Here is a 24312-nt window from a genome sequence, read left to right on the forward strand (position 1 = left end):
CTAATTTATACATCATATTCTCAGGTTTAACCATTTCAGTTGCACGCTGGTAGGTACAGTATGTAGATTAAGTATTTATGAATGTCTAAATTAGGCACAAAAGCATATTGTTTGAATCAGACTGCTGTCTCAATGCTTTATGGCGTTTGTCTTTTCTGGGTTGCTCTGGAAGAACATCTAATTTGTTTATTAAATCAAAATTATACCAGAAAAGTTAAAGAATCTTTAAATAGTGTAAAGGCTTGGTGCCTAAAATTAGGGGAAAAAGAGAACTGATGGTAACCTTGTTTTCTTCAGTGAATGTTTTCAAATAATAGCAGTTGTCCACTTTTAGCCTTTTGTTTCAGTCACAGAAAATGTTATTAATAATATTTAGATACTTTATATTGGCCAACATATCAATTATCAGCTTTCAATGTTATCAAATTATCAAAATCTACATATCGGTGCATCCCTACGCAATACACATTGCATTACATCTAAAACAAACAATATATATTTGGTTTAGCTGTGTCATATGATTCTTTTGAGATTGAAAGTCGCGCTGACTGACACACACACACAAAAATGCACTGATTGACACAAAAAATGGGAAATTTGTGTCCTATTTATAAATTAATTGTTCGTGACAATGTCACGATTTCCCTTGAGACTGTATTTTGCAACGACCTGACCATTTTTATTGAGTCTGACATATTTTTTACAAAGAATTTTATGGTGAACACATGATGCTATTAAAGAACCTGTTTTGTTGTTATTGTACTTTGGTAATTGCATATTGTGTGAACAGATATGTCATATGTATTCTGTTGCAGCTAAAATGTACACACAGATATTATACAATATATAGCATATGTAATGTATGATAACAACAGCATTTGCAACACATAATAAAAAAACAATGGTGAGTAATTTTAGCAAACAATTGAACTGATGAGACTGTGATGAATCTCCAATTTCTTAATCTTTGTCCTGGTGTACCTTGTAAATTTCCCTGAGCTCTGGAGCTGTGACGTGTCTCTTCCGTGATTTGTTTCTTTCTGGTAGTGTGTTCTTCTCTTCTGTGTGATCTGTGCTCACCTCAGCTGGGCTCTGATTGGCAGGCTGCATCACGGGGGCGGGGTCAGGCGTCAGCGCCAAGCACACATCTCCCACCTTCAGTTGGTGGCACTGCAGTCTGCATGTTTCTCTTGTGTGTCGAGGGTTGCAGGACGACCAGCCCCGGCCACAAACAAAAAACGGCAACCCCTCATTCGCCTCCAGAGACAACTGCTGAATGAAATCGTGACAGGTCACCCAAAAATGAAACATGATTGCAGAAAACATCTAGAAATTTAAGAATGTCCACTATGTTTACCTGCGAATGGTCGCGTTCAATCTCCACGTGTAATAAAACTGAAGGTGTGTGTGATGGCGTGATCTTCAACACTGTGAAGCGTTCCAGTTTGAGCTCTGGATGTTGCTCGGCACACTGCTCCAAATCTTCCATCCGTAAATCCTCCACGCGTTTCAGTCGACCACCCACAAGCTCCACCAATGAACCCTCAACAAAACGATGGAGCACGCACGCGACAGGAGAAGAGGATTCAGAATGAGTACTAGTGTTCCTTTGGGTTTTTTCTGCATCTTCTCTCCCATCCAGTAGGGGGAGCTCTTCTCTTGTTTGAGTTTGACCACCCTTTGATTGTTCAAACGTGGAGGGGTTCAAAGTGGGCTGGTGATGGTTATTTTTATCCAATTCTGCATTTTGTAGGGAACCTAAAAGTTGGTTGTTTTTCACATAGTGCCTCTTTTTAGAGCCTTGCAGAATTATCTTCTTTTCCGGTCCGTGGTGCCAGTACGTCTCTTCTCTGGGTCTCTTTTTTTGCAGGCCCGTTTTGATTTCCTCACTCTGAACGTCTCTTCGTAGTAAATCCTGAACAGCCCCTCTGTAGTAATATGAAGCTAAAAAGGGGTCAGTTTGTGGATGGTGGGGATTTCTGAGCCCATCTTCCACTTCTGACGTTGAGTGACTACAATAATAAGTCCCCCTTCCGATATATGGGTCATTCACAAGGTATTTTGAAGTTAGATATCGATTGCTAGCATTCATTGAGTTCAGTGAAGAGTAGATGTGATTTAGTCCTGTGGCACAAGAGAGGTCTGGATATCTGTAAGGATAGAGGGTCAATGGATCAGGTCCCGGTTCCCGCACAGGTCTTGGTCTCCTGAACACGGAATCCTGATTCCAAAAAGGAGAAGGGGTTTTGAAAATGGGTGCAGGTGGCTGTTCATTGCAATTTGGCATTGAATCCAGTTTCTCCAAAAGGGAAAAGGAACTCATATTTGTCATGGCGACAAGAAAAGTTTCTTGTATACAAGTTTTTTAATGTGTAGAAATCACATCAGAAAATCAGTGAAGTGAAGGTTTGCTTATAGTGACGAAAAAGATTAATTGAGAGATTGTCAGAAAACATGGTTTTTATTTCATTGAGTTCACTTGGAGTTGTTGAGATGGTTTAGGATTCAAAGGAGAATTGTGGCATCATGCTGACTGGGAGATGACTGGATGGTTGTCAGCATTTTTATTAAGAAAAAATCTGAAAAAAGTGAATGTTAGACATGAATCAGATGTGAAAACCAACCTCGGGCAACAGCCACACAATATGACACAATATTAAAAGAGTTCATGGTCGAAACCATGAAAAATCTTGAAAGCGTGTAACATTCCATTCCATTTTCTACCGCTTATCCGAACTACCTCGGGTCACGGGGAGCCTGCGCCTATCTCAGGAGTCATCGGGCATCAAGGCAGAATACAGCCTGGATGGAGTGCCAACCCATCGCAGGGCACACACACTCACTAATTAGCGTGTAACATTTTGGTTAAAAATAAAAAAACAGCACAGAAAATCAGCCAACATAAAAATCTTTACCTCACCACGATTCATAAAAGTATGCTTTTAATAATGATTTGTAAGATGTTGGCTATGATTTCACAGAAATATCAGTTTGATTTAATTGGACTTTTACCTACTCTGCAAAAAATGACATTCTAAGCTTTTTTTGTATTGTTTTATAATACAAGTGTCTTAACATTTTTAAAGCAACAGACATTTTCTTGACCTGAAAAGTGACCATTTTTGATTCCACAAAGAACCGTTCAGTCAAAGGTTCTTTAAAGAACCATCTCTTTCTTACTTTTTATAATCTGTGCAAAATTCAGATGCTAAAGTCTCTTTAATCTTCTATCTTCTTTGTCATCGAAGAATCTTTTAAAGCACCATTTTTTTAAGAGTGTAAGATATTTAGTCTTGTTTTGTAAAATAAGCATTTGGAAAATATGTTTAAAACAAGCAAAAAAAATCTGCCAAAGGGGTGAGAAGAATATACTGACATTAAGTAGGCTACTTCAGAAAAAAGTTAAACTAAATTCAAGTTCATTTTTCTCACTCCATTGGCATATTTTTTTGCTTGTTTTAAACATAAATTTCTGTTATTCCTATATTTTCTTTTAAACAACAAGACTAAATATTGTTTTTCTTGTCAAGAAAAGTTATCCTGATCTAATAAGATATTTTTACTAGAAAACAAGACAAAAATGCTTAGTAATATAATTTATATGCACTGTACACAAATATATGTTTGTGAATGAACCGGAAATTTTATGTTAAGGCACAGTTAAGGTTTTTTCCTTTAAAACGGGTTTACATGTTATAAAAATCTTTGCCCACTTTCTCTAAATCATCTTAAAGTTGTACCCGAAACTTTACATTACTGGCACTTCTTGCATTGTGTAGACGAATCGCTTGTTGGTTTCCTCAAATTTAAGTCGCTTTGAATAAAAGCTGTGCGGAATGAATGTAAATGTAAAAATAATATTTATTTGGAACTTTTTACTCTTTGTTTTCACACCATAAGTAAAAAGATCTGCCAATCACTTTATCTAATATCAAATTGACTATATTTACTCATATTGTGAATAGGGTATTTCTACATCGGCGTTAATATCTGATAAAACGGTTTTTATACTTATAATTAAAAAATAAAATTGTTTGATACTGCATTCAGGGGGTCAAGGTTTGGATGGTTAGTCCAACAAAACATATACAAAACAGCAATTTTAAGGCACACTAATGTAATTTAGTTTTTTTTTGCTGTCTCATTTGTTTGGGTAGACTCATTTTTTTCTCTTTAACATGACCTATTTTTTCAACCCTGCAGAATATGTCAGAAGTTTCTTTCTGCTTATTTGGTGACTTATTGGCATGGTATAGCACAATTTAGCCTTTTGACCTTCCTCACACCAGCTTCGAGTCTAAAATCTGGCAAGAGAACTTACAAAGACACACTAGACTTTTGCCTCATTCGGCTTACAAAACCTTTAAAATCCCAAACTATCATTAAGTCATATGAATGTTTCTCTTTATGACCACTAAAGCAAGTTTACATCACTGCATGTGGTATAAGATGAGGTAAGTATTTACCTATTCAAATGGCCCGGCTATTCAGTCAAATGAATCTAATAATGCTCACAGCATTTATAGCTGTCAATGTACACATGCATTCTACTTCATGACAGTTTTACTTCTTAATAAACATACAGATCTTCAGCGATGGTAATGGCAGTAAAATTTGAATTAGATAGCTGTGGAATTTAACAGCTTATTTGAATGATAGTTAGGCAAACAGGCATCTGTGGATGGCTTGTCAAATACATGTAATATACATTATACGGTAGATATCAACACTGGAGAAACTTTCACTGCATGACCGGTGATGTCCGTTTACATGCAAAGTCATCATTTTGTACAGAACCAATGATGAAAAAAAAGACACATTTGCAATAGATGTATTCTACAGTTTTCTTCAAATGTAATTCAATGCATTCTACAGTTTGCATTAAAGTGTTAACCACACATGGCAGTGCTCAAACTGAAACTTTTGGTTTTAGTTATACTGCTTTGGTTACACTAACTAATGCAGATATAATACAGACATACTTATACCAAGAGTGTTTTAAAATAAAAGTCAAAATAAAAGTCATTCAAGTAAAAACTAAACTGCATATTGTAAAATACACATTCCTGAATAAATTTGCTTATTATTGCAAAATAATTTGTGATAATGACAAAATATAATGATGTGTTATATAAAAATAACAGTTACTGGTTTTGCATTTAATGCAGCTTTGTATTTTGTGCAGGAAATTAAAGAATGCTCTTACCTTAAGACACTTGTAGCATCTGATGTAGTGCGTCAAGTTGTGATGCTGACAGGCAGACAAATTCTTATCTTTTATTCTTCCTACTCACTCTCAGTCTCTCCCACTCACCTCTCAACACTGTCTGACAGCTTGGTTTCTCTCTCTCTCTCTCTCTCTCTCTCTCTCTCTCTCTCTCTTGCTCGCTGCAAAATCATTTATAGTGCATATGCGGTCATTTATTTGTTCACTATTAAAGTTATGTGTGTAATTCCACCGATTCGGTTTTGAATAGGTGCCTGCGCATGTAAAACTCACCTCATGGTTGCCAGGGTGGTTTTATGTGGTTGCTAGGGTTCTCTGCGTAGCTTTGGAATTTACTACACAGTTTAGGCATTCCCTATAGTTGTTATCCTGTTGCTGGTAGGTAGGTTATTGAGTGTGGTTGCTAGGTGGTTTCTTACTGACCCCAGTCGAAAGAGCCCCTGAATCTCTGTGATATTCTTGTCTCTGCATATGACTCGGGTTCCACTTTCAAAGTCACTCTGGGGAATTCTTACACCATTTTCTTGGCTGGCCGGTAAAATTTGCAAAAACGTCTAATTGCACACCCCCTCTTAAAGAACACCCCATGATTTAAGATTTTTGTGAAGTTTGTGTCAAACATTGTGAGACACGTCAAAAAGGCTTTAGATCAGCACCTATACTGAGTGTTGGGTGTCACCAGCTAATAAGTAATTACTGTCATTTAATTCCTTTCCATTTGAAAAAGTAAAGAAAGTGATTACTGAAATTTAATTACAGTAACTTCTGATGTAATTAATCTAAATACTTTACTATATGTGTGTACAATAGTGGAACTGACATAAAAATTCAAAGTCTAATTTTAAAATCTGTGCTTTTACATATGATCCTCACATTTGTAATACTTTGGTCGGTTAATAATACTGCTTGATGTAGTTTTATATTATTTTGAATGAAAATGAATTAAGTGTCATGTCTATCCTTGAATCACTTAACTAATCAAGGTTGATATAGAATATAGAAATAATTATTAATGGAGAGAGTAATTTCTACAGTCATCTTATTACACTATTAAATATGTAATTCGTAAATAGTAATTCATTTCTTCTTCAGAGTAACTTGCCCAACACTGACTATAATTCAAATTTTAAATGGGATTGCAATTTATACACCGTATAACTAGCAAGACGGTTGTGATTCAATGTTCTGTTTTTCCTAGTTTGCATAACAGCTCTATTCTCTCACCAACGTTGGCCCAAAACACGAGCCAGGCATGTCAATATGGCAGAGTTAACCCTTCTGCACATCTGCTCTTTATTTTGTTTGCACTTAAAGCTTTAGTGAAACGTTGCGGCCACAAGCCCACACACACAGTCGCAAAGATTCTCTGTTTGAGTCATTTAAGAACTTTAACTAACACCACATGCACACACTGCACGCATATAGATCTGGGATACAAAGAGCGGTATCTGTGTGTTTGACATTTAGAAAGAGCTAATGCTGATACAATCATGTTTTCCACGCATCCTACACACTTGTGTAGACCAAAGGCTCAGCTGCACTGTTGTAAATCTCCAAAGGACATTTGAAGTACACGTTCAGTCCTAAACCAATGAGCAACATTAACCTCATTCTGATTTTTAGAACTTCATGTCTAATATTGTCACCAGTGTTCAGTGAACGCATAGGAAAAACATCCATTATTCAACGGTGTAGTTTTATTTGCTCATTACATTTGGATATTGTTTTTGTTTTGCATTTGAACGTTTTCATTGAATGTATGTGTGTGTGTCTTTTAACAGGTTGCAGTGGTTACAAGGTTGCCTATCTATGACATGCGTTTGACAGAGTTTTATGTGGGTGTTTCATAGTCAAACAATTACTCAAGTGACCGTTTCTTAAAGTAAACGTACAACTAGTGAACCTTCACATTATTATAAGTGTTGCATTGTACACTTGTGAACATATGAAAATATTTCAATCAGTTGTAATTTAACCAAGATATTTAAAAACGTGTACCGGCTTTTACCACTAGATGGCGCGTTGGTATGCGAAGCGTTGACAATTTTTTTAAATAAATATTTCAATTAATAAAACATTTATACGGTTTGTAGTTTTTCTAACTGAAATGAATGTTATTTATATATTATAAATATGTTTTTTTTTTTCATTTTTTGAGTAGGCCTATATTATTTGCTCCGGATTGTTTCATTGATAGCGGGTCAAAAGTGTTATTCAAGCGAATTCTCGCGAAAATACCAATTACAAATCCTACAATAAGATTAATCAAGTAAACTGGGAAGATGACTTTTTGTAACGAAAATCTTTGTGATATCAATTACAATGATGTAAGAGGGTTAAATATTTAAAATGGAAAGATTTGATGGCGGAGCTGAACATACTGTGAACGCCCATGTAAGTGATTTTTTGTTTTGGTAGAACAGTGAGAAATTCAATCATTCTTTGAAGGACTTTCTGAATGACTAGAGTTGATGTGGTAATGCCGCATTCACGCCAATAGGTGTCAGTAGAGAGTCAAAGAGGACTGTCATGTTAAAGGAACAGTTCACTCAAAAAAGAAAATTCTTTCATCATATACTGAGTTGTTCGAAATGTGTATAAATGTCTTTGTTTTGATTATCACGGAGGAAGATATTTGGAAGAATGCTTGTAAGCAAACAGAACTAAGCTGTCATTGACTACCATATTGTAAACCATTTTTGTTCGGTTCAATGCAAAATAAGATATTTTGAATAATGTGAAGCAAACAGTTCTGGGCCACTTTTCACTACCATTGTCATTTTTCCTACTATGATAGTCAATAGTGTCCCAGAACTGATTGGTTACAAGCATTCGTTTAAATCCCCTCCTTTCCTCTGTGTTCATCGGAAAAATAGATTTATGCATGGAACAATTCAAGGGTCCATAAATGATGATAGAATTTTTATTTTTGGGGGAACTGTCCCTTTAATACGATCAGAAAACAACTAAGAGTCATGCTCACTGTGCTTAAAACACATTGAAATGAATTTGCAATGAAAAGTCAAGCTGCCATTCATAAAGAATGAAAGAAAGACACATTATGCTCAGCTGCAAACATTTCATAAGAATCTGTAATTGTACCTTTACAATTAAGACAAAGTATTTGGACAGTTCTTGGCTGTCAAATGTCTTTTAGTGCTTATGAGGAGACCTGAACTTGCTTAAAACCCCTAAAACACATAAAAAGAAAGAGAAAACAGGATTTGTTTTAGCACCTCCTCGCTTGTTACATAACAGCTCCTTCGTTTTTATCCCAAGCTTTGAGCTTCACCCTCTCCCCCCCTGAAGGATGATTTGGTACAGTCCACTTGCCCTGTCCTGAGGTCTGAGTGTGAGCAGCTCAGAGAGACTCAGAGGAAGTGCATGAGCACATGTGTATCAGTCACAGAGAGAGAGATGAGCTGAATGAGTAAGAGTCCAGTCTGAGTTCTGGCTGCTTCACATCAGGCCACATCGGGTCTCCATACATCTAGAGTCATGAGCTCGAAGGGAACGAACATCCCCAACAGACGCCTGTCATGTGAGTATTTCTCCTTTTTTAGTCACACAGGCAAATGGTTTAGGGTGTAGAGAGCTGATTCTTCTCAAATTCTGAAATCAAGATTGGGAGACTATAATTTGATCAACACAGAATATGGGACTAGTTTTAACTCCAGTTTTGTCTTATGGGTTTCTTTTATTTCGGGGTTTAAAAGACACCTGGAGTGTAAAAAAGCAGATAAATATTTTCATATGACATTTTTGTGACAACATGCCCCATTCAAGTCAATCTTAAATATAAGTACACTTTGAGTGAGTGTATTTGAGAGCATCATTTCCCTTAAAGTTCCCTTAAAATTTTGGATTTTATTATAAAAACGTTAGCCTTGAGAATAACTACAGTGTGCTATGACAAAATTTGCATTAGGAATATATAAGCATCTCTCCCTTCTGCCAATACGGATCAATGATTTTCATGACATCATTCTGCGCTTCAGCTTCTCATCAGAGTGCTAGTCTGTGAGGTAAATTTAAAAGCTATTGGCTATTTAAAAAGTGGAAGGGGCCACAAACTATTTCCCATCCTAAATTCCTGTTTCACTGGAAATTACATCAATGCATAAAACAAAGATTTTAAGAGATTTCAGTGCATTTTAAAAATCCAAATAGTTTAGACTTCCCTATCAGGCTTTCAAATCCCTCCCTTATTTGGACACATCACATCTCTGCCTGATCAGGAAAAATGTTCTCAAACTCTCAGTGCTGTAGCTGGGCTTTATTTTTAGACCATTAGGTCTTTTTTAGTCCATGTTTTCTTTATAGTGTGTCATTTCCTTCCTTAAAATAATATCTGTTAATCTTTGTATCATTTGAAAAGCTTAATTGGAAGGTCAATGTCACACAGCTTTGTGTTTAAAAGACAAACTTGTGGATTTGTTTAGTATGTCTAAACTTTCTGAACTGGATTGTTTTCTTCTCAATTGTATCAGATGGACTATGAATACAATCCAAGTTCACACACACACACGCAGGCACACACCCACACACACACACACACACACACAAACCTACACGCACACACACACACACACACACACACACACGCACACACACACACACACACACACACACAAACACACACACACACACACACACACACTGTATGCTTGAAGACTGAGACTGGAAATTAGATAGGCCACAAGAGACTTTGTCACACTATTATGAGTAGCATGTCTGTCTCTGGGAGATATGTGCTCCAGATGTTTAGGGTGGTGTCATTCAGGTGGAATGACCGGATTGTATGGAAAGTGTTGCTAATTGTCTTGGCTTTCTTAACTCACGGTTATTTCATACGGAACAGATGCGGTCAGGAGGTCACATAATACGATGGAATACCACTGTGTTAATAGACAATTTTGCTTTTATACAATATTAATAAGTCGATATTGTTGAATTGACTTCTGAGTGGTGCTGACAATAACATTAAACAGAACCATACATTACATTTACATTTTTGTCAAGTTCTGTTAGACGCTTTTATCCAAAGCAATTTACAGTACATGCGGTGGAAATTGTGTTCAGGCTTATTTATTGACCTGGAAATTAAACAAAAAAACACACATTCTTAAGTGTAGGAAACATATATCAGGCTTAACATCTAGAGATATCATCGTGGAATCTCAAAGCCATTAAATCCAAACAGACAGAACTGGGTTTTTGGGGGGATTCTTTAACTTCTGAGTTTAGGAGCTGGTCACTGATGTAACAGAGGAGTAATGGATGACGTCTGTGATAAAGAAATCACATTCCAGACAGGATCTCTTCTTTCGGTGCATAGCACAGACTCACTATCTGGTTCACCAACTCCCAGTCCAATATTTCACGATGACTGAATATTATTTCATTAATTTTGTGGAATGTGCTAGGCCCCCGATTTACACTCTCAAAGCTCTTTGTGGCGTATGTCCTCATCTCGGCGTCTCTAGAAATAGAGGAGCTAAATTGGGGGTCGCCTTATAAAACATGCTGAACTAAATCTCTCGTGGGGGGTTTGCTAACAATGACTGTATTGTTAGAATGGAATTTTTGGGAGACATGAGCTGTTGATGGGTTTTGTTGTATCTGGTTTCTACAAATCACACAACACACATGTTGGGTTTTCAAGTTTATGGGGATTTTCCAGACATAATGACCCAAGTATAGATTCTAACCCTAAGAGGCAGCTTACACGAGGCTGTTTTTAACTAAAAGCAATTTTTTTCATGCGTTTTGACTGTTATTTTACACGACAAAGGTGTTTTTGAGTACCGAAAATGCTAACTTTTGAAAACGTGTCTCAAACTCACAGAAAATGTTGTGCGTTTATCCTTTTTCAAAAAACATAATTTTAACATCTTTGAGTGCATTCAAGATCCAAATGTAAGTAACTACTGCCGAATTAACAGGAATAGTCACCAGCCATGAATTTTTTCTACATAGCAATAGAGCTGTATTTACTCGGTTTGTCATCAGTTTGATAGGAACAACATTCTTCAAAACATCGTTTGTCATTTGCAGAAGGAGGAACTCATGCGGGTTTAAATGACAAGGAGGTGAGTAAATGATGACAGAATTTCCATTTTTGGGTGAACCGTCCCTTTGTGGTCTAGTGGTTGTGGTCTAGTGGTTAGAGAGTTGGACTCGTAGCCAGAAGGTCGCTGGTTCAATTCTCAGTGCCACCAGGAAATGACTGAAGTGCCCTTGAGCAAGGCACCTTACCCCTGTTTGCTCTGCAGTGATAGCTGCCCTCTGCACCCCTCTTTGGATAAAAGCGTCTGCCAAATTAATATAAGCAAAAATGTAAATAAATCTTGTTTATTGTGGACATTAAAGCAAAGCAGATCAGATCAGAAGAAAAATGCTGATGAACAGCGGCAGTTGACCTGACAAATTGTAACATCGCCATGACATCATGTCTTTAATAACAGAGCTGTGACATCATCACATTGTGCTTGAGACGGACTGTTACATAACCCTGATGACCGGAGGAGTTGACAGAAATGATTACACTCTGATGCCATGCCTTAGCTCAGCTGTTTTCCTATATGACACATAATAAATGCCTTCACCATCAGTTATACAGTCATATAACTTTGTTTGTTTGTTGTATGCGTGTAAAAGGGACAATTCATCCGAAAATGAAATTTCTGTCATCATTTACTCACCCACGAGCTGTTGTTACGAATGCTTGTAACTGAACAATTCTTGGCCTCCATTGACAACCATAAAATGACAATGGTAGTCAAAAGTGCCCCAGAACTGTACATTCTTCAAAATTTCTTCTTTTGTGTTCAACAGAACAAAGAATTTCTTCCTAATTTGGTTGTCAATGGTGGCCAAGAACCGTTTGGTTACAAGCATTCTTTAAAATATCTTTCTCTGTGTTTACCAGACAAAGACATTTATACAGATATGGGAAAAACTTGTGGGTGAGTAAATGATGACAGAATTTCAATTTTTGAGTGAACTGTTCCTTCAATAAACTATTTCAATCCAGAATGTATTTAAGCATCTGTAAACTGTCTAAATAGCTTGTGATTATATACCACATACCTCATCCAACGCCTTCATTAGCTTTGGTTTATGGGTTTGAGTCTCCACATTCCCTTCAAAACCTCCAGAATGGTTATTTTTGCTGTGGGTTACCACACATTTTGTTAATAGTGGGTAAAATCAGCTCCTGCCAAACATTCCTTCAATGAGAGAACCAGCGTGTGCTTTTTTGGTCATTATTTTTAGTGCATGGTTTCTTAGTTAGTAAATCTGGACCTGTGCTCCGCAGTCCCTGTGGTTTACAAATTACCTTTTAACTCGTTCATCTGGAAAGTTCATTTCCTCTGCACTGTTTTTAAATCATTGTTGGATGTGGAGGACTGGTTTTTGTCTGCCCTTTACGCTGTAACGCTTCCGAATTCTCTCTACCAAGTGTCCCTTGGTGGGTTTCAGGAAAATGTCAGTGATGGGAAGTTTAGGGGAGAGATGAGCGGAAGAGCTTGATGTGTTGTTGAGATTCCTTCAGTGGTGCAGTAGTTACCCGAATGAGCTTTCTGTTCAAGTTTAACCGAACCTGTACAATTTTTAAGAGTACCTTGTAGAATGTTTATGAGTACCTGAATGGGTTGTTTTTGGCACTGTGGGGTGGGAGGGGGCTATAAGGATGTTGTGCCATGTCCGGTGCCCTGCTAAACCATAATCCCCCCAATGCCTCAGTGCCAGATCCACTGTGAGAGACAAAGAAAACTGGGGGTCATGAGAGTTGGAAACAGAGCTTAGCCTTGTATGGAGCGAATGACAAATCAGCCCTTCCAGACAATCCGCCTTTCTTTTGCTTTGATCTGACGGGCCTCACGCTCCCCTCCCTGCTCCTCTGCTGCCTGAATAGACTACACAGAGTAACAAACATTGGATGGATTGGAGAGAAGGATGAGACTGAGAGGAAACCAGAATAATAATGACCTCATTCTCATGTGGCTGTTCACTCTTTCTATGAATGATTTTATTGAAAGGTTTGGTCAAGGGCAGGATCAATTAGCCTCATGGTTAGGTCATTTACTTGAAACCAGTCATAAAACCGATGGATTACTCTTATTGTCCCCCGCTGTGTTGTTCCCAAAGGTTCCACCACACTGTCAATCAAAGTGGTTTAGAAGTTTTCTTGATAAATTCTCATTGCTACTATGATATTAATAAAGGCAACTAAATGTTTACATTGGAAGATATGTGGTTATCGATTGTCCTTACAACCAGCGTTCTGGGTGGTTTCCTTTCATTGTTGCTAAGTTAATGGGTGGCATTTTTGTCATAAAGTAAAATTGGAATGGAGTTGGTTAGGTGTTGTGAGTTTTTTATGATGCTTGGGTACGGTTGTTAGGGTATTCAGAGTGCTTGCCATGGGACTATATTTGATTCCTTAGGTGTACTGAGGGATTTTTATAGTTGACAGAAATATATCGATGCTAAGCAATTTTCAGTCTGCCCTTTGCCTTTTTCAAAAAGCACCAGCAACAAAAGTAGCTATTTTCTACATTTATTTGACAATATTTAGCAACGTTTTGAAAGTGACTCAAACTATAAAAGCAAATTTTGCCTCATTATTACCCCCAAATTTTTTTGTTTGTTTCTCTGTCTAGTATATACACATATCATTTGGAAGGTTGCAAGTTGCATACATCTCCAAAGTTTTCATTTTCCAAAAAGCAATCATTACATTACACCTCCGGAGGAGTATATGTTCATTTTATAATGGTTGCTTTTCTGAATTGAATTATTAATATTTTCATAAATTATGTATTTATAAATGCGTGGGTGCTAGGGTCTTTTGATTGGTTATTAATGGATGTTTCCGGGCCAAATTTAAAAGAATAAACAGAATAAAGAAAATTCCATAAAAAACGGAAAGTTTCTAGAAATATACAGCAAAATATCCTCCCCCTGTGAAATTATAGGATTTAATTTAATGAATATTACATTGTTTTCGTCATTATTCTTGTAAATGTGTTATGTTTTTCTGTATTTTTATAGTTTTTGACAGTATTTAAAAAATAAACTGTAAAAAATAGAAATCTGGTCAAAAAAACCTGAAATTTTCTGGCAGATGTAAAATTACAGTTTTTTTACAGTGCAGGTATTGATGCTCATATTTTGTACTTTCATATAGCTCAAGTCATATAGGCAACGTGAAAAGTTGTCTCTTAAAACTGAAACTTTGTGGAATCAAAAATGGTTCTTCTATGGCATCATTGTGAAGATTTTTTTAGCATTTTTAAATTTAAGAGTGAAAGTTCGATACTTAGGGAAAGTTTAGATGTTGTATTACTGACAAAATAAAGAGAATATGGAATGAACATGATATAACTATTGCTCAATTATATGTTGATATGTCCCTGTTACATTGTGAATATTGTTCATGACCTGACATGCATAAACACTGATTCCATTGCAAATGCCACTGCTTTTCACTATACACATTTTTTTTTTTCGTTTTTCATCTCAGTCAAATCACATTTTTCCAGACTTGCATCTTTCTCAACCATGTACCAAAAAAATAAAGCCAAAGCCGCTGCTCCCCTGAGCAAAACGCCTAACCACCCGTTATTTCTGAAACACAAAGTCATCTTTTTATATGGACGCAGTCAAATACATGATATTTCAGAGACCATTCACACCAGCCCAGTTATGCAACCCTTCATCCATTCATGGCATGTCTGTCGAGTTTGCTAAAGTGCCTCTTGCCTTTCTCTCAGTCTCCTCTATAAACACCAGCATACGGCAAGCTGTCGCCTTTTGAATATATTAGGCTTGGATGAGGTCATGGAAAAAGAGGAGAGGATATGGCAATATATCTGTGTTTAACCATGTTCAATGGATTTGGACACTTGCGAGATGAAGTACTGTTTTCAAGTCAAGTATGAGATAATGAAAGCAGGAGTAAAGGAATGTTCAATTTAAGTGGGGCACCATTGGCGAAATCTAACGGTGTGCAGATTTTATGCTATCACTATGTTTGTGTAACCCACCTACCACCGTATGACTACTCACCAGTAGTCAGGATCAGACCACAGTCATAAAGAGAAATATGCATTAGGCCAAATCAGGAGTCTAAATTTGCTCGGGAGCCAACGTTGCAGCAAGATGAGGGAAATAAATGCTCAAGGCAAGATCATAAATGGAAATCAAGTGCACTTTATGTTCAGCTATGATAGCTTGACATAGAAAATGAATGGTAACAATACACAACAGAATAAACAAAACAAAATAATAATGAATTTCAGGTACATACACAATTATACCCAATATAAACTCTCTGAATTAACTACTCAGGCAATGAAAGAAAGTTTCACAGTCAGTATCCATGTGACTGAATGCGTTGTAGGAAATGCAGCCGCACTACTAAGATTCTGAAATAAGCAGTCTTTGTCCTACCACTTCGTCGTTTTGTAGATAGTGCTCGATCAGTTTGTAAAACCAAGGTGGCTCGCCAGTTTCATCAATAAAAATTAGCTCCTTAGAGGCGAAACGATTCGTTTCTGGAACCTCCGTATGGAAAAGAAACTCCTTACTCCGTCAGAACAGGAACCATTCGCAGGAGGCGATGGAAGAACAGTAAAAGCCACCGGAGACAACCGGAAAGAGAGAAAAGGGAAATCCAAAGACACAAAATCAACCAAGAAAATGAAAACAACTATTGAAACGGTTCTTTAGCGTTTAGCGTAAGCTTTACCATGCAGTCCTCATGCACATTGTATATAAATAATAACTGGTGGTTTCAGCTTCTTGTTTGACCTCTATGGCTGTGATGGTGTGATTAGTTATTCAGCGCCATAGCTCTAATGCCTCTGGATGTCTCCTGTCAGACTTCACTGGCTGCAGCGGGGCAGAGGGAATGTCCCCGTCAAAGCCTTACACAACCTCAAACAGCGGAGGTTTGCCTGTCAAATATAATGACTCATGGATTATTTGAACAGATTTAAAAGAAATGTAGTCATCACATTCTGGGACATGGGAATTACCCACTCAAGTTATCTTAGAATTTCTTCTTTGGGGTTCATCTATTCTTAAAGCAGTAACCCATTAGAGATTGTTTAACAAAACCTATTTCTTTTAGCAACATCCTGCTACAGCACCTCTGATCGATGACTTTAAAGGAGATTTTCTCAATGTTTACATTTTTTGCACCCTCGGATTCCACAGTTTTAAATAGTTGTATCTCGGTCAAATATTGTCTGATCCTTAACCATACACCAATGGAAAGCTTATCTAATTAAATTATGTAAAAATGTACTCTTGGGACTTAGGTTTTGTTGTCCAGGGTCAAAAATAAAGAGCTGTCTGTTTGTGCCCTGCTCACACATGGGTGGCAAACAAGAGCTGTCTGCACTGTTCATTCTTTTTTGACGATCAGATATAAACACATCGTGTTGGCACTTGGTTCAAGAATGTTTTTGGGGAAAATGCTGAGCTGCATTACTGGAAAAAGAAACTAACAATAAAAACAAACGAATTAGGGGCCAAGCCCTAAAGGGGCTATGGCCACTACTGCTTCTGTTGGTATTCTTCTTTTTCTTCTTTCCCATGGGAATCTATGACAGCCCTATGAAGCGTACGTAAGAAGATGATGAAATTTGGCAAACTTTTAGTGTTCGTCCTCAAAAGTCATGTGACCAATTTTGGGGGCCCTAGCACTAACTCTATAGCACCACCAGCAGTTCAAATTTTTGCTTTTCAAATGGCTGTGACTTTTGAACCCCTCAGTCTACAATTATTCTACTCCACACATGTCATCCACTCCTTGCTCATGCTCATCGCATTCCATGTGTTACATAAGACTCCACCCATTACACCAGTAGCCATTGCGTTTTTTCGCTCCTAGTCCTAGAAATTGTGATAGATTGTTATGAAAATTGGCTCACATAATCTTTTGACTGAGCCACAGAGTTGACCTTACGGAACAGCGATTTTTGTTGTTGTTCAAAAGTTATGACGTCACAAACTTTTCAAAGTTGACCCAAAAATGGATCTGAGGCTGTATCTCGACCATTCCACGATGTATTGGAACTAAACCTAGTACGCTTCATCGACACTTTGGACTGGGGGTCCCTGGCAAAATGGGAACAGCACTACCTACTGTATGGGTTGCAAGATTTAAAAAATAGCTATTTTAGCTTGTAACTTGTAAAATCGTTGATATAGGTGTCTACGGGTTCCTCGGGTCATGCCCGGTCATCTGATTATAATTGCATGAACGGCCTGTCCACCATTTAGAATTTTGTCATAAATCGTAAGAATTGTATGATCATTCGGCACCAAATTTATTGCGCGTCATCGGTTTACTGTCCAGGACGTAGCTGTGAAGTTTAAAAAAAAAACACATGACATTTTGAAATGAATATAAATCCACAATACATGCTATTATTGCAAAATAACCCTAAGATGTAAAAAAAATTATGACCATAGGCGATAGTCTTGCGTCCTGCCAAGAGTGGTGCTAATTTAGTAAATGTTTGTCATATTTGAGGAAGGGACAAACAGCATGCAGTATGTCATATGTGTTGGAGGATGTCGCATAAAAATATCATTAAGTGTTAATACTCTGTCAAATAGTTTTATAACAGTGTCATGAATACTTTTCTTGACCTTAACTACAGTGGTGCGAATTATCATGTTCATATTAGATTTATGTCAGGTTATGTTGTCTTGGTAATGTCAAGTTGTCATGACAAAGACACTGACAGGTTATAATGCATTGCTTTATGTCAAGTTGTCATAACAAAGACAACTCAAACAATGTCAAGTTTGCATTAAAAATGACATAAATAAGCGAATGACACTTAATGACAGTTATTATAAACATGCATGAAAATTTCCTTCATATTCATGACATGTGTCATGTCATGTTTATGAAGTTGTCATGTCTTATGAACATCCCTTCAAGTAAAGTGTTTCAAATATGTTTATATGTAAAGTCTACGTTTCGTTCACACCTATTCTTCTCAACCTGTCCTTTTTTCACGTATGCTACATTTCTGCCTTTTTTTCTCATTGTTCTGCTCCGGCGTGGCTCTGCACTGCCCTCAGGGGCTTGTTCCAGTATTGCTATCTACTGTTGTTACCCTAATTATTGTAGTTATCACCAGATCGTAGGACATCATAGACATTGTAGAATGCATCTATAAATTGACAAGACAGAGGCATTTTATTAGTCACAAGTAAGATTATGCCTTCCTGCCTCGGTGTGCAGCCTAAAAAAGTTTTTATCAGGTTTCAGTTTGTGTCAATGCCATGTCTGGTGACAGCAGCTGCGCATATTCAACTCTTTTAATACATCTTTTAAATGTATCATCTTTTGATTATTCTAGGCTCAGTCATGTCTACTTTTTATGGTGCCGTTGCAGGAGATGAGGCTGGATGTGTTTTAATGGCTTGTAAAAGGAAAAGAATACATTTGTCTGTTGTCTTGACCTGCAGTGAGCCTTAGGGTTGTTATTCAGTTGAGGTGCTGGGTGCTCTTATGTCACTTTTCAAGGACAGGAAAACACAAATGCTCATCTGAATGAATGTGTCTTACTGCTAGTCCTGCATAAAAAAAATGGTTTCTTGTGTCCCCAACAGAATCTTCACCAGAAGTCAACTTGCATTCACAACAAATCTACCAAGTTTTCCAATTAACCACATGCCAATGCTAATCCACCGGCAAGACAGGATTTAACCAGTTTTTACAAGTCTGGACCAGCGTAGAAGTTCATGGTGGTCTAAGCTTGTCTTTTCCACAGGGGGCTCTTATTTTGTTCTGCTTGCTTGTTATTCTGTTATGATCTTATTTCATATCATTGAAAATACACAATGCAGTCAAATGATATATTTCCTCTTCTATTAAGTGGTTCTGGTACTGCATCTGATAAAATCATGATCCAAAGTTAAAGCAGGCTGTTTATAACAGGGATGATCGTGGGGTCAGGCTGAAGGTGATATTTTCCATTTTGAGATTGCTTTTTTTTTTAATTAATGCATTCATGCACTTTCATCCAAAGTGACTTACAGTGGATTCAGTTAATAAATTTGTATTAATGCGTGTGTTCGCTGGCAATTGAACCCAAGACGTTTGTGTTGCTGACAATGCTTAACTACTTGCACTACTTGAACAGATTGTTGTGTTTGTGTGTTGTCACTATATATATCAGTGACTTACCTCTCTGCAGCTTTCAGGCCAAAGGTCATGTCTTCTGGCCAGAGAATAACACATAGATAATAGAGATTACCTTTCATGTCAATAAGACTACTCTCGTAAATTGCTGTCAAACCCTCAAATGCATACAAACATGTTTGTGTGGTTTACAGTAATACAAAGTAATACAATGTACATTATTATAAATAAAGTAATCCATTTAATCCCATATTAATATGGTACTTCAAAGAATGCCATGGGACACATTTTCTTGCAGGTGTCAGTAAATATTGTCTTCTAAACAGTTGCAAGTTCACAAACAAAAACCCGTTCAAGTGCCATATAGCTGCCATATTTAACTTTCTGCCTAATAGCTTTAATACACACACCGCCTAGATAAGTTCATTGAAGCCTTAGAGCTCAAGTAAAGAAGGTTTATCAGCCCAATGACTCAACAAACATAGTTGGACATCACACGTAATGCATTCGCTGTATCTTTTACATGGAGGACAGTATCAAGTACAACATGTTCCCTTTCTGTGTCCATTCATTTTTATCGCCTCACATTGAGTCCATCCTGTTCATGACAGTTTCGGCTAATGTAAATCCGCATGTGGTTCATGTCAGACATCTTTTAGCACTGGGACGGCTCCATATATCATTTTCAAACGATCTCCAGATCCAGTGTTATATCCACCGTTTATCTAACATTCATCACCCAAATGCAGTGAACAAACAAACACACTTCAATTTCTCTCTCTGTCGCAAGAGTGACGAGCTGCAGGCCCTCAGCGCAGCCAATCTTGATAGTAAGCGAGTCTTCCTCGCTCTTTGGTTGATGCGTGGGTGGCTATTTCTTTCATCTTGCAATGGGTGTCCTTTTTCAGGAGAATTGCCCATAAAGGACTAAGAAAATTTGTTACGAAACGGATTTTCATGTTCCAAAAAAACTTTCCGAACCCATTACGAGCGCTGGGATACTATGTAATACGTCAAACTCGTTTTTTGACAAGTTGACCATGTCAAGAATGAGAAGACGGTACGTTTAACATTGTAAAGAAGTCAGAATGCATGAAACACCATTGCGTGGCCCCTTTAATGAAATGACACTCGTGGTGCAGATAAACAAATAGTACATTTACTGTGGGAAGATCAAGTGTTAACTTCTACCTCCTGCTGGTGAAACAGTGTTCACACATCAGCACGGCTATAAGGGTGTGACACTATATACATAAAGATGTTAACATGAGATATTTGTAAACAATAGAGGTGAAAAATCTCACCTAAATCTATTACAAAGTTGCTTTAAAACGTATTTAAAACATTATGACGATTTTTCGTTTGTGATTGTGTCTTGTTTGTTGTGATTGGCAGCAGACACAGATCATGCGCATAGAGTCCCCGACGCAGATCAAAGCCAGCAGATGAGGCTGAGAGAGAGACAGCGCTTTTTTGAAGAGGTCTTTCAACACGATGTCTACCTGTCATCTGCACACCTGCAGATAGACTATAAGAGACGTAAGCGATGACATACATAAGGTTTTTTCAACTTGGCCATATTTGTCTCTGTGAACTTTATTCATATAAAAAAGTATTTCACATGCTTACTAGTTTATTTCATTTTTCCTATTAACATTTTCCAGCTGTTGATATAACTGCATAACAGCGTATTATATGTTAGTCTAGTTTTTTTTATATGTCGCTTCTGTCCTTCTAAAACCTTGTATCTCCATATTTGGTCATTATATAGTTTTTGCCATACATCATTTTTATTAGTCCCCTTTTATGTTTTTTACTTAGTTTTACAAATATCTAAGTATTAAAAAGTACTTTTCAACTTTGACAACACAGTATTTAATCATTTAAATAGTACAGTGTTTTTTTTTTCATTTCCTGAAAAAAAGTGAATTTGGACATACAAGGTTTCAGAAGGACATAAAAATATTTCCAGTTTTAGTAATTTCTTATGACAAAAATATAAAATGAATAAAGCTTTGCAATTAAAGAAGTACACTACAGCGTCAACCATTTTCTTTTCCATTCCAGCTCCATTAGGAAGCATCTCATCCATGGAGGTGAATGTAGACATGCTAGAACAGATGGATTTATTAGACATCTCTGATCAGGAGGTTTTGGATGTCTTTTTCAGCGCTAGCGAGGAGGATGCAGCGCTCACATCTCCACTTCCAGGTACATACTGAACGCCGTTAATTCACTGCAGATAGAGAAGTCTCTGTACTCCCCGTAGCCCAAAAACTGGTTGCCCACTGGAGCTAAGCAGGGCTGAGCCTGGTCAATTCCTGGATGGGAAAGCTAGGTTGCTGCTGGAAGAGGTGTTATTGAGGCCAACAGGTGCTCACCCAGTGGTCTGTGTGGGTCCTAATGCCCCAGTATGGTGATGGGAACACTTTACCGTCAAAAAAGCACCATCCTTCTGATGAGACGTTAAACCGAGGTCCTGACTCTCTGTGGTCTTTAAAAACCCCAAATTTGCCCATTCGTCTCTATACGGCATGTTCTCCTAATCATCCTCCTTCTTCATAGCTCTCCTCTCCACCAATAAGCTTGTGTGTGGTGGGCGTTCTGGGGAAATATGGATGCTGCACATTGGTGGTGGTTGAGGAGATTCCCCCTTCCATGTAAGGCGCTTTGAGTGTCCAGAAAGCGTTATGTATAAATGTAACAAATTATAGTTAACAGTATATTTATACTGCAAATTTCTATCACTGAATTTTGGGATATCTTGATTAATAATTGTAAAGCTGCATCATACATTGTAAATCATACATATATAAACATAAATGTTCGTGAGATCAAGTGTACATTCCTGTATAAAACCATCAGCGACACCTGGTATTTACAGTTCAGTTAAGCAGACGTTTTGCGATTTACAACTTTTTTAAACAAGCTCTCGCTCCATAATCCTAGCCTCCAAAAGCCATATGCTTAAAGTCGGTGACATAGAGGCCCGGAGAATATTTAGTTTGGTTTGTTGTTTCAGACTATTTCAGAGACATATATCACATTTCAGGGACATTTTCAGAGTGTGTCACTCCTTAACAAATTGCTCTAACAATTCATTTCCTCTCCAGTTTTCAGCCACACTGATGTTGAAGATGACTTTCGCAAAAACCTCACACCCTCAGGAATCCCTGACTCCAGTGAGTTCAAAGCACGCATGTTGTCCACTTCCTCCAACTCCACCTGTGACAGCCAGGCGTCCAATGAGGATGGATCAAACACTCCCGTCATCCAATCAGATGACGAAGACGTGCACGAAGATCGCTTTCTGCAAACGGGAACACCAACGTGCAAGGATGCCACTATAGATCAGCCCAGTCTCTCTATATAAACTGCCTTGTCATTAATTGCTGATTGTTTGAGAAGTGTTTGAAAAACAAGACTGTTTAAAGGGTGGGTTGACAGGTTTGGCCGTATATCAATCTACCACAAACCTTTTGAACTTCTGTCATTCAGTGTCCCCTGCCGCCCGGGGATTGTCCTTTTATTTTTTGACAGACCCTATCATTCATCTTATCGGGTCATTCCTGTCATTCAGTACATTTTGTAGATGTGTAACTTTAAATAAATAAATAAAGAAGAATATTTATCACCAAATGCCTAAAGGGAACGTTCAGTAAAGAATTGACAATAACATTAGAGTTACGACTTTAATTTAAGAAATATTCTGAATGAGACTAAAACCCCAAAACATGTTAACGGTTGCTGTTGTTTTCCCACCAAAAGCATATCAATACAAAAGATTATGAAACTGGCTTTTCATTTTAATTTTTCAAAGTTTATTGTTGTGTTAGTTTAATGATGAAACAGATGCAATATTACATTATAAATGATTAAGTTGAAAAGTGGATAACACCCAAAGAAATACAGCCACTGAAGTTATGACACAACCACTTTTGCCAACATACAGGTATCGTAACAACTACACATTACACAAATATTGTGTAATACTCTCTCAACACATTGATGCTCTTTAGAGAGACTTAATGTGTCAAGCTTTGAGTTAAAACTGCTGTCACTTTTCAGGTGTCTATTTTATGAATGTTTGTATTGCAGTATTGTTATTTTGGGTCAAGGGTTGAGAATGTGTCTTTCATCTAATGTCCACTTATGCTTTGCTATTAAAATAAAGCCAAACTCCAGCTTTAGAATGTTGATGACTAAAGACAGAACTTGTGACAACAACTGTGAATTTCCCCAAAGCCGCAACTTTGTCAACAAAATCTCTGAAATGTTTGAGAGTTCATTACGGAGAAAACAATTTGCTTTCTATTTTGAGGCAGATCTTTCTGTTATCTCCATGGTCTTTAACATCAAGTATTGGCGAGTAGGGACAGAAACCTGTCAGGGAACGATTGGTATATGTAGATATAAGGGAAATCAAGTCAAATTGTGTCAGTACTGTTGATATAAGGGTAGTTGACAGACCAATATGCAAATTTGTCCGAGTGTGGTGGAAATATTTAGAAAAAAAAGCAATGAAGATAAATCCATCTTATGCTATTTTATACGATACATATAGATATTAATAATATAAAGTAATATAATAATAACAGTTTGTTCTTTAAATTTTGCTGTCATGCCAAAAATTATTATGATTATTTATTATTAAACGGTTTATTAATGGTGCCCCAGATGCAAAAAAGTTAAGGGATTTTTTTCTGTGCTAATACCTGAATCAAGTAAATATTTGACTATGCATATTGAGAAATAGTGTACTTAAACATTTTGAGGTATTTCACAAACCTCTAACCAGGCACCTTATCTGTAAACCTTAAAGGTATAGTTGACCCAAACATAAATATGCTGTCATTATTTACTCAACCTCATGTCAATCCATCATGTCTCACTTTATTACTTCGGC

At 37.3% G+C, this 24312-nt stretch overlaps 1 protein-coding gene across 2 annotated transcripts; it reads left to right on the forward strand.

Moving 5' to 3' along the window:
• Window positions 1-8593: 8593 nt before the first annotated feature.
• Window positions 8594-23590, forward strand: si:ch211-253b8.5 (dysbindin). 2 transcript variants are annotated; one of them, XM_056734108.1, is made up of 4 exons: window positions 8594-8768; window positions 20802-20945; window positions 21474-21617; window positions 22520-23590. In XM_056734108.1, the coding sequence occupies exons 1-4, from the start codon at window positions 8726-8728 to the stop codon at window positions 22777-22779; spliced, it is 591 nt and encodes a 196-aa protein (XP_056590086.1). In that variant the 5' UTR covers window positions 8594-8725; the 3' UTR covers window positions 22780-23590. The 2 variants fall into 2 exon arrangements, with proteins under 2 accessions (XP_056590086.1, XP_056590087.1); XM_056734109.1 differs by having other exon boundaries at window positions 20805-20945.
• The last annotated feature ends 722 nt before the right edge of the window (window positions 23591-24312 follow it).

This window comes from Triplophysa dalaica, chromosome 21, assembly GCF_015846415.1.
Source record: "Triplophysa dalaica isolate WHDGS20190420 chromosome 21, ASM1584641v1, whole genome shotgun sequence".
Classification (NCBI taxonomy): domain Eukaryota; kingdom Metazoa; phylum Chordata; class Actinopteri; order Cypriniformes; family Nemacheilidae; genus Triplophysa; species Triplophysa dalaica.

Bases quoted from the DNA above. Each gene is read 5' to 3' on its own strand.
- si:ch211-253b8.5 (XM_056734108.1), top strand. From the start codon at position 8,726: ATGAGCTCGAAGGGAACGAACATCCCCAACAGACGCCTGTCAT. The intron at 8,769-20,801 runs GTGAGTATTTCT...TGTGATTGGCAG, and splicing joins CCCCAACAGACGCCTGTCAT to CAGACACAGATCATGCGCAT. The intron at 20,946-21,473 runs GTAAGCGATGAC...TTTCCATTCCAG, and splicing joins GCAGATAGACTATAAGAGAC to CTCCATTAGGAAGCATCTCA.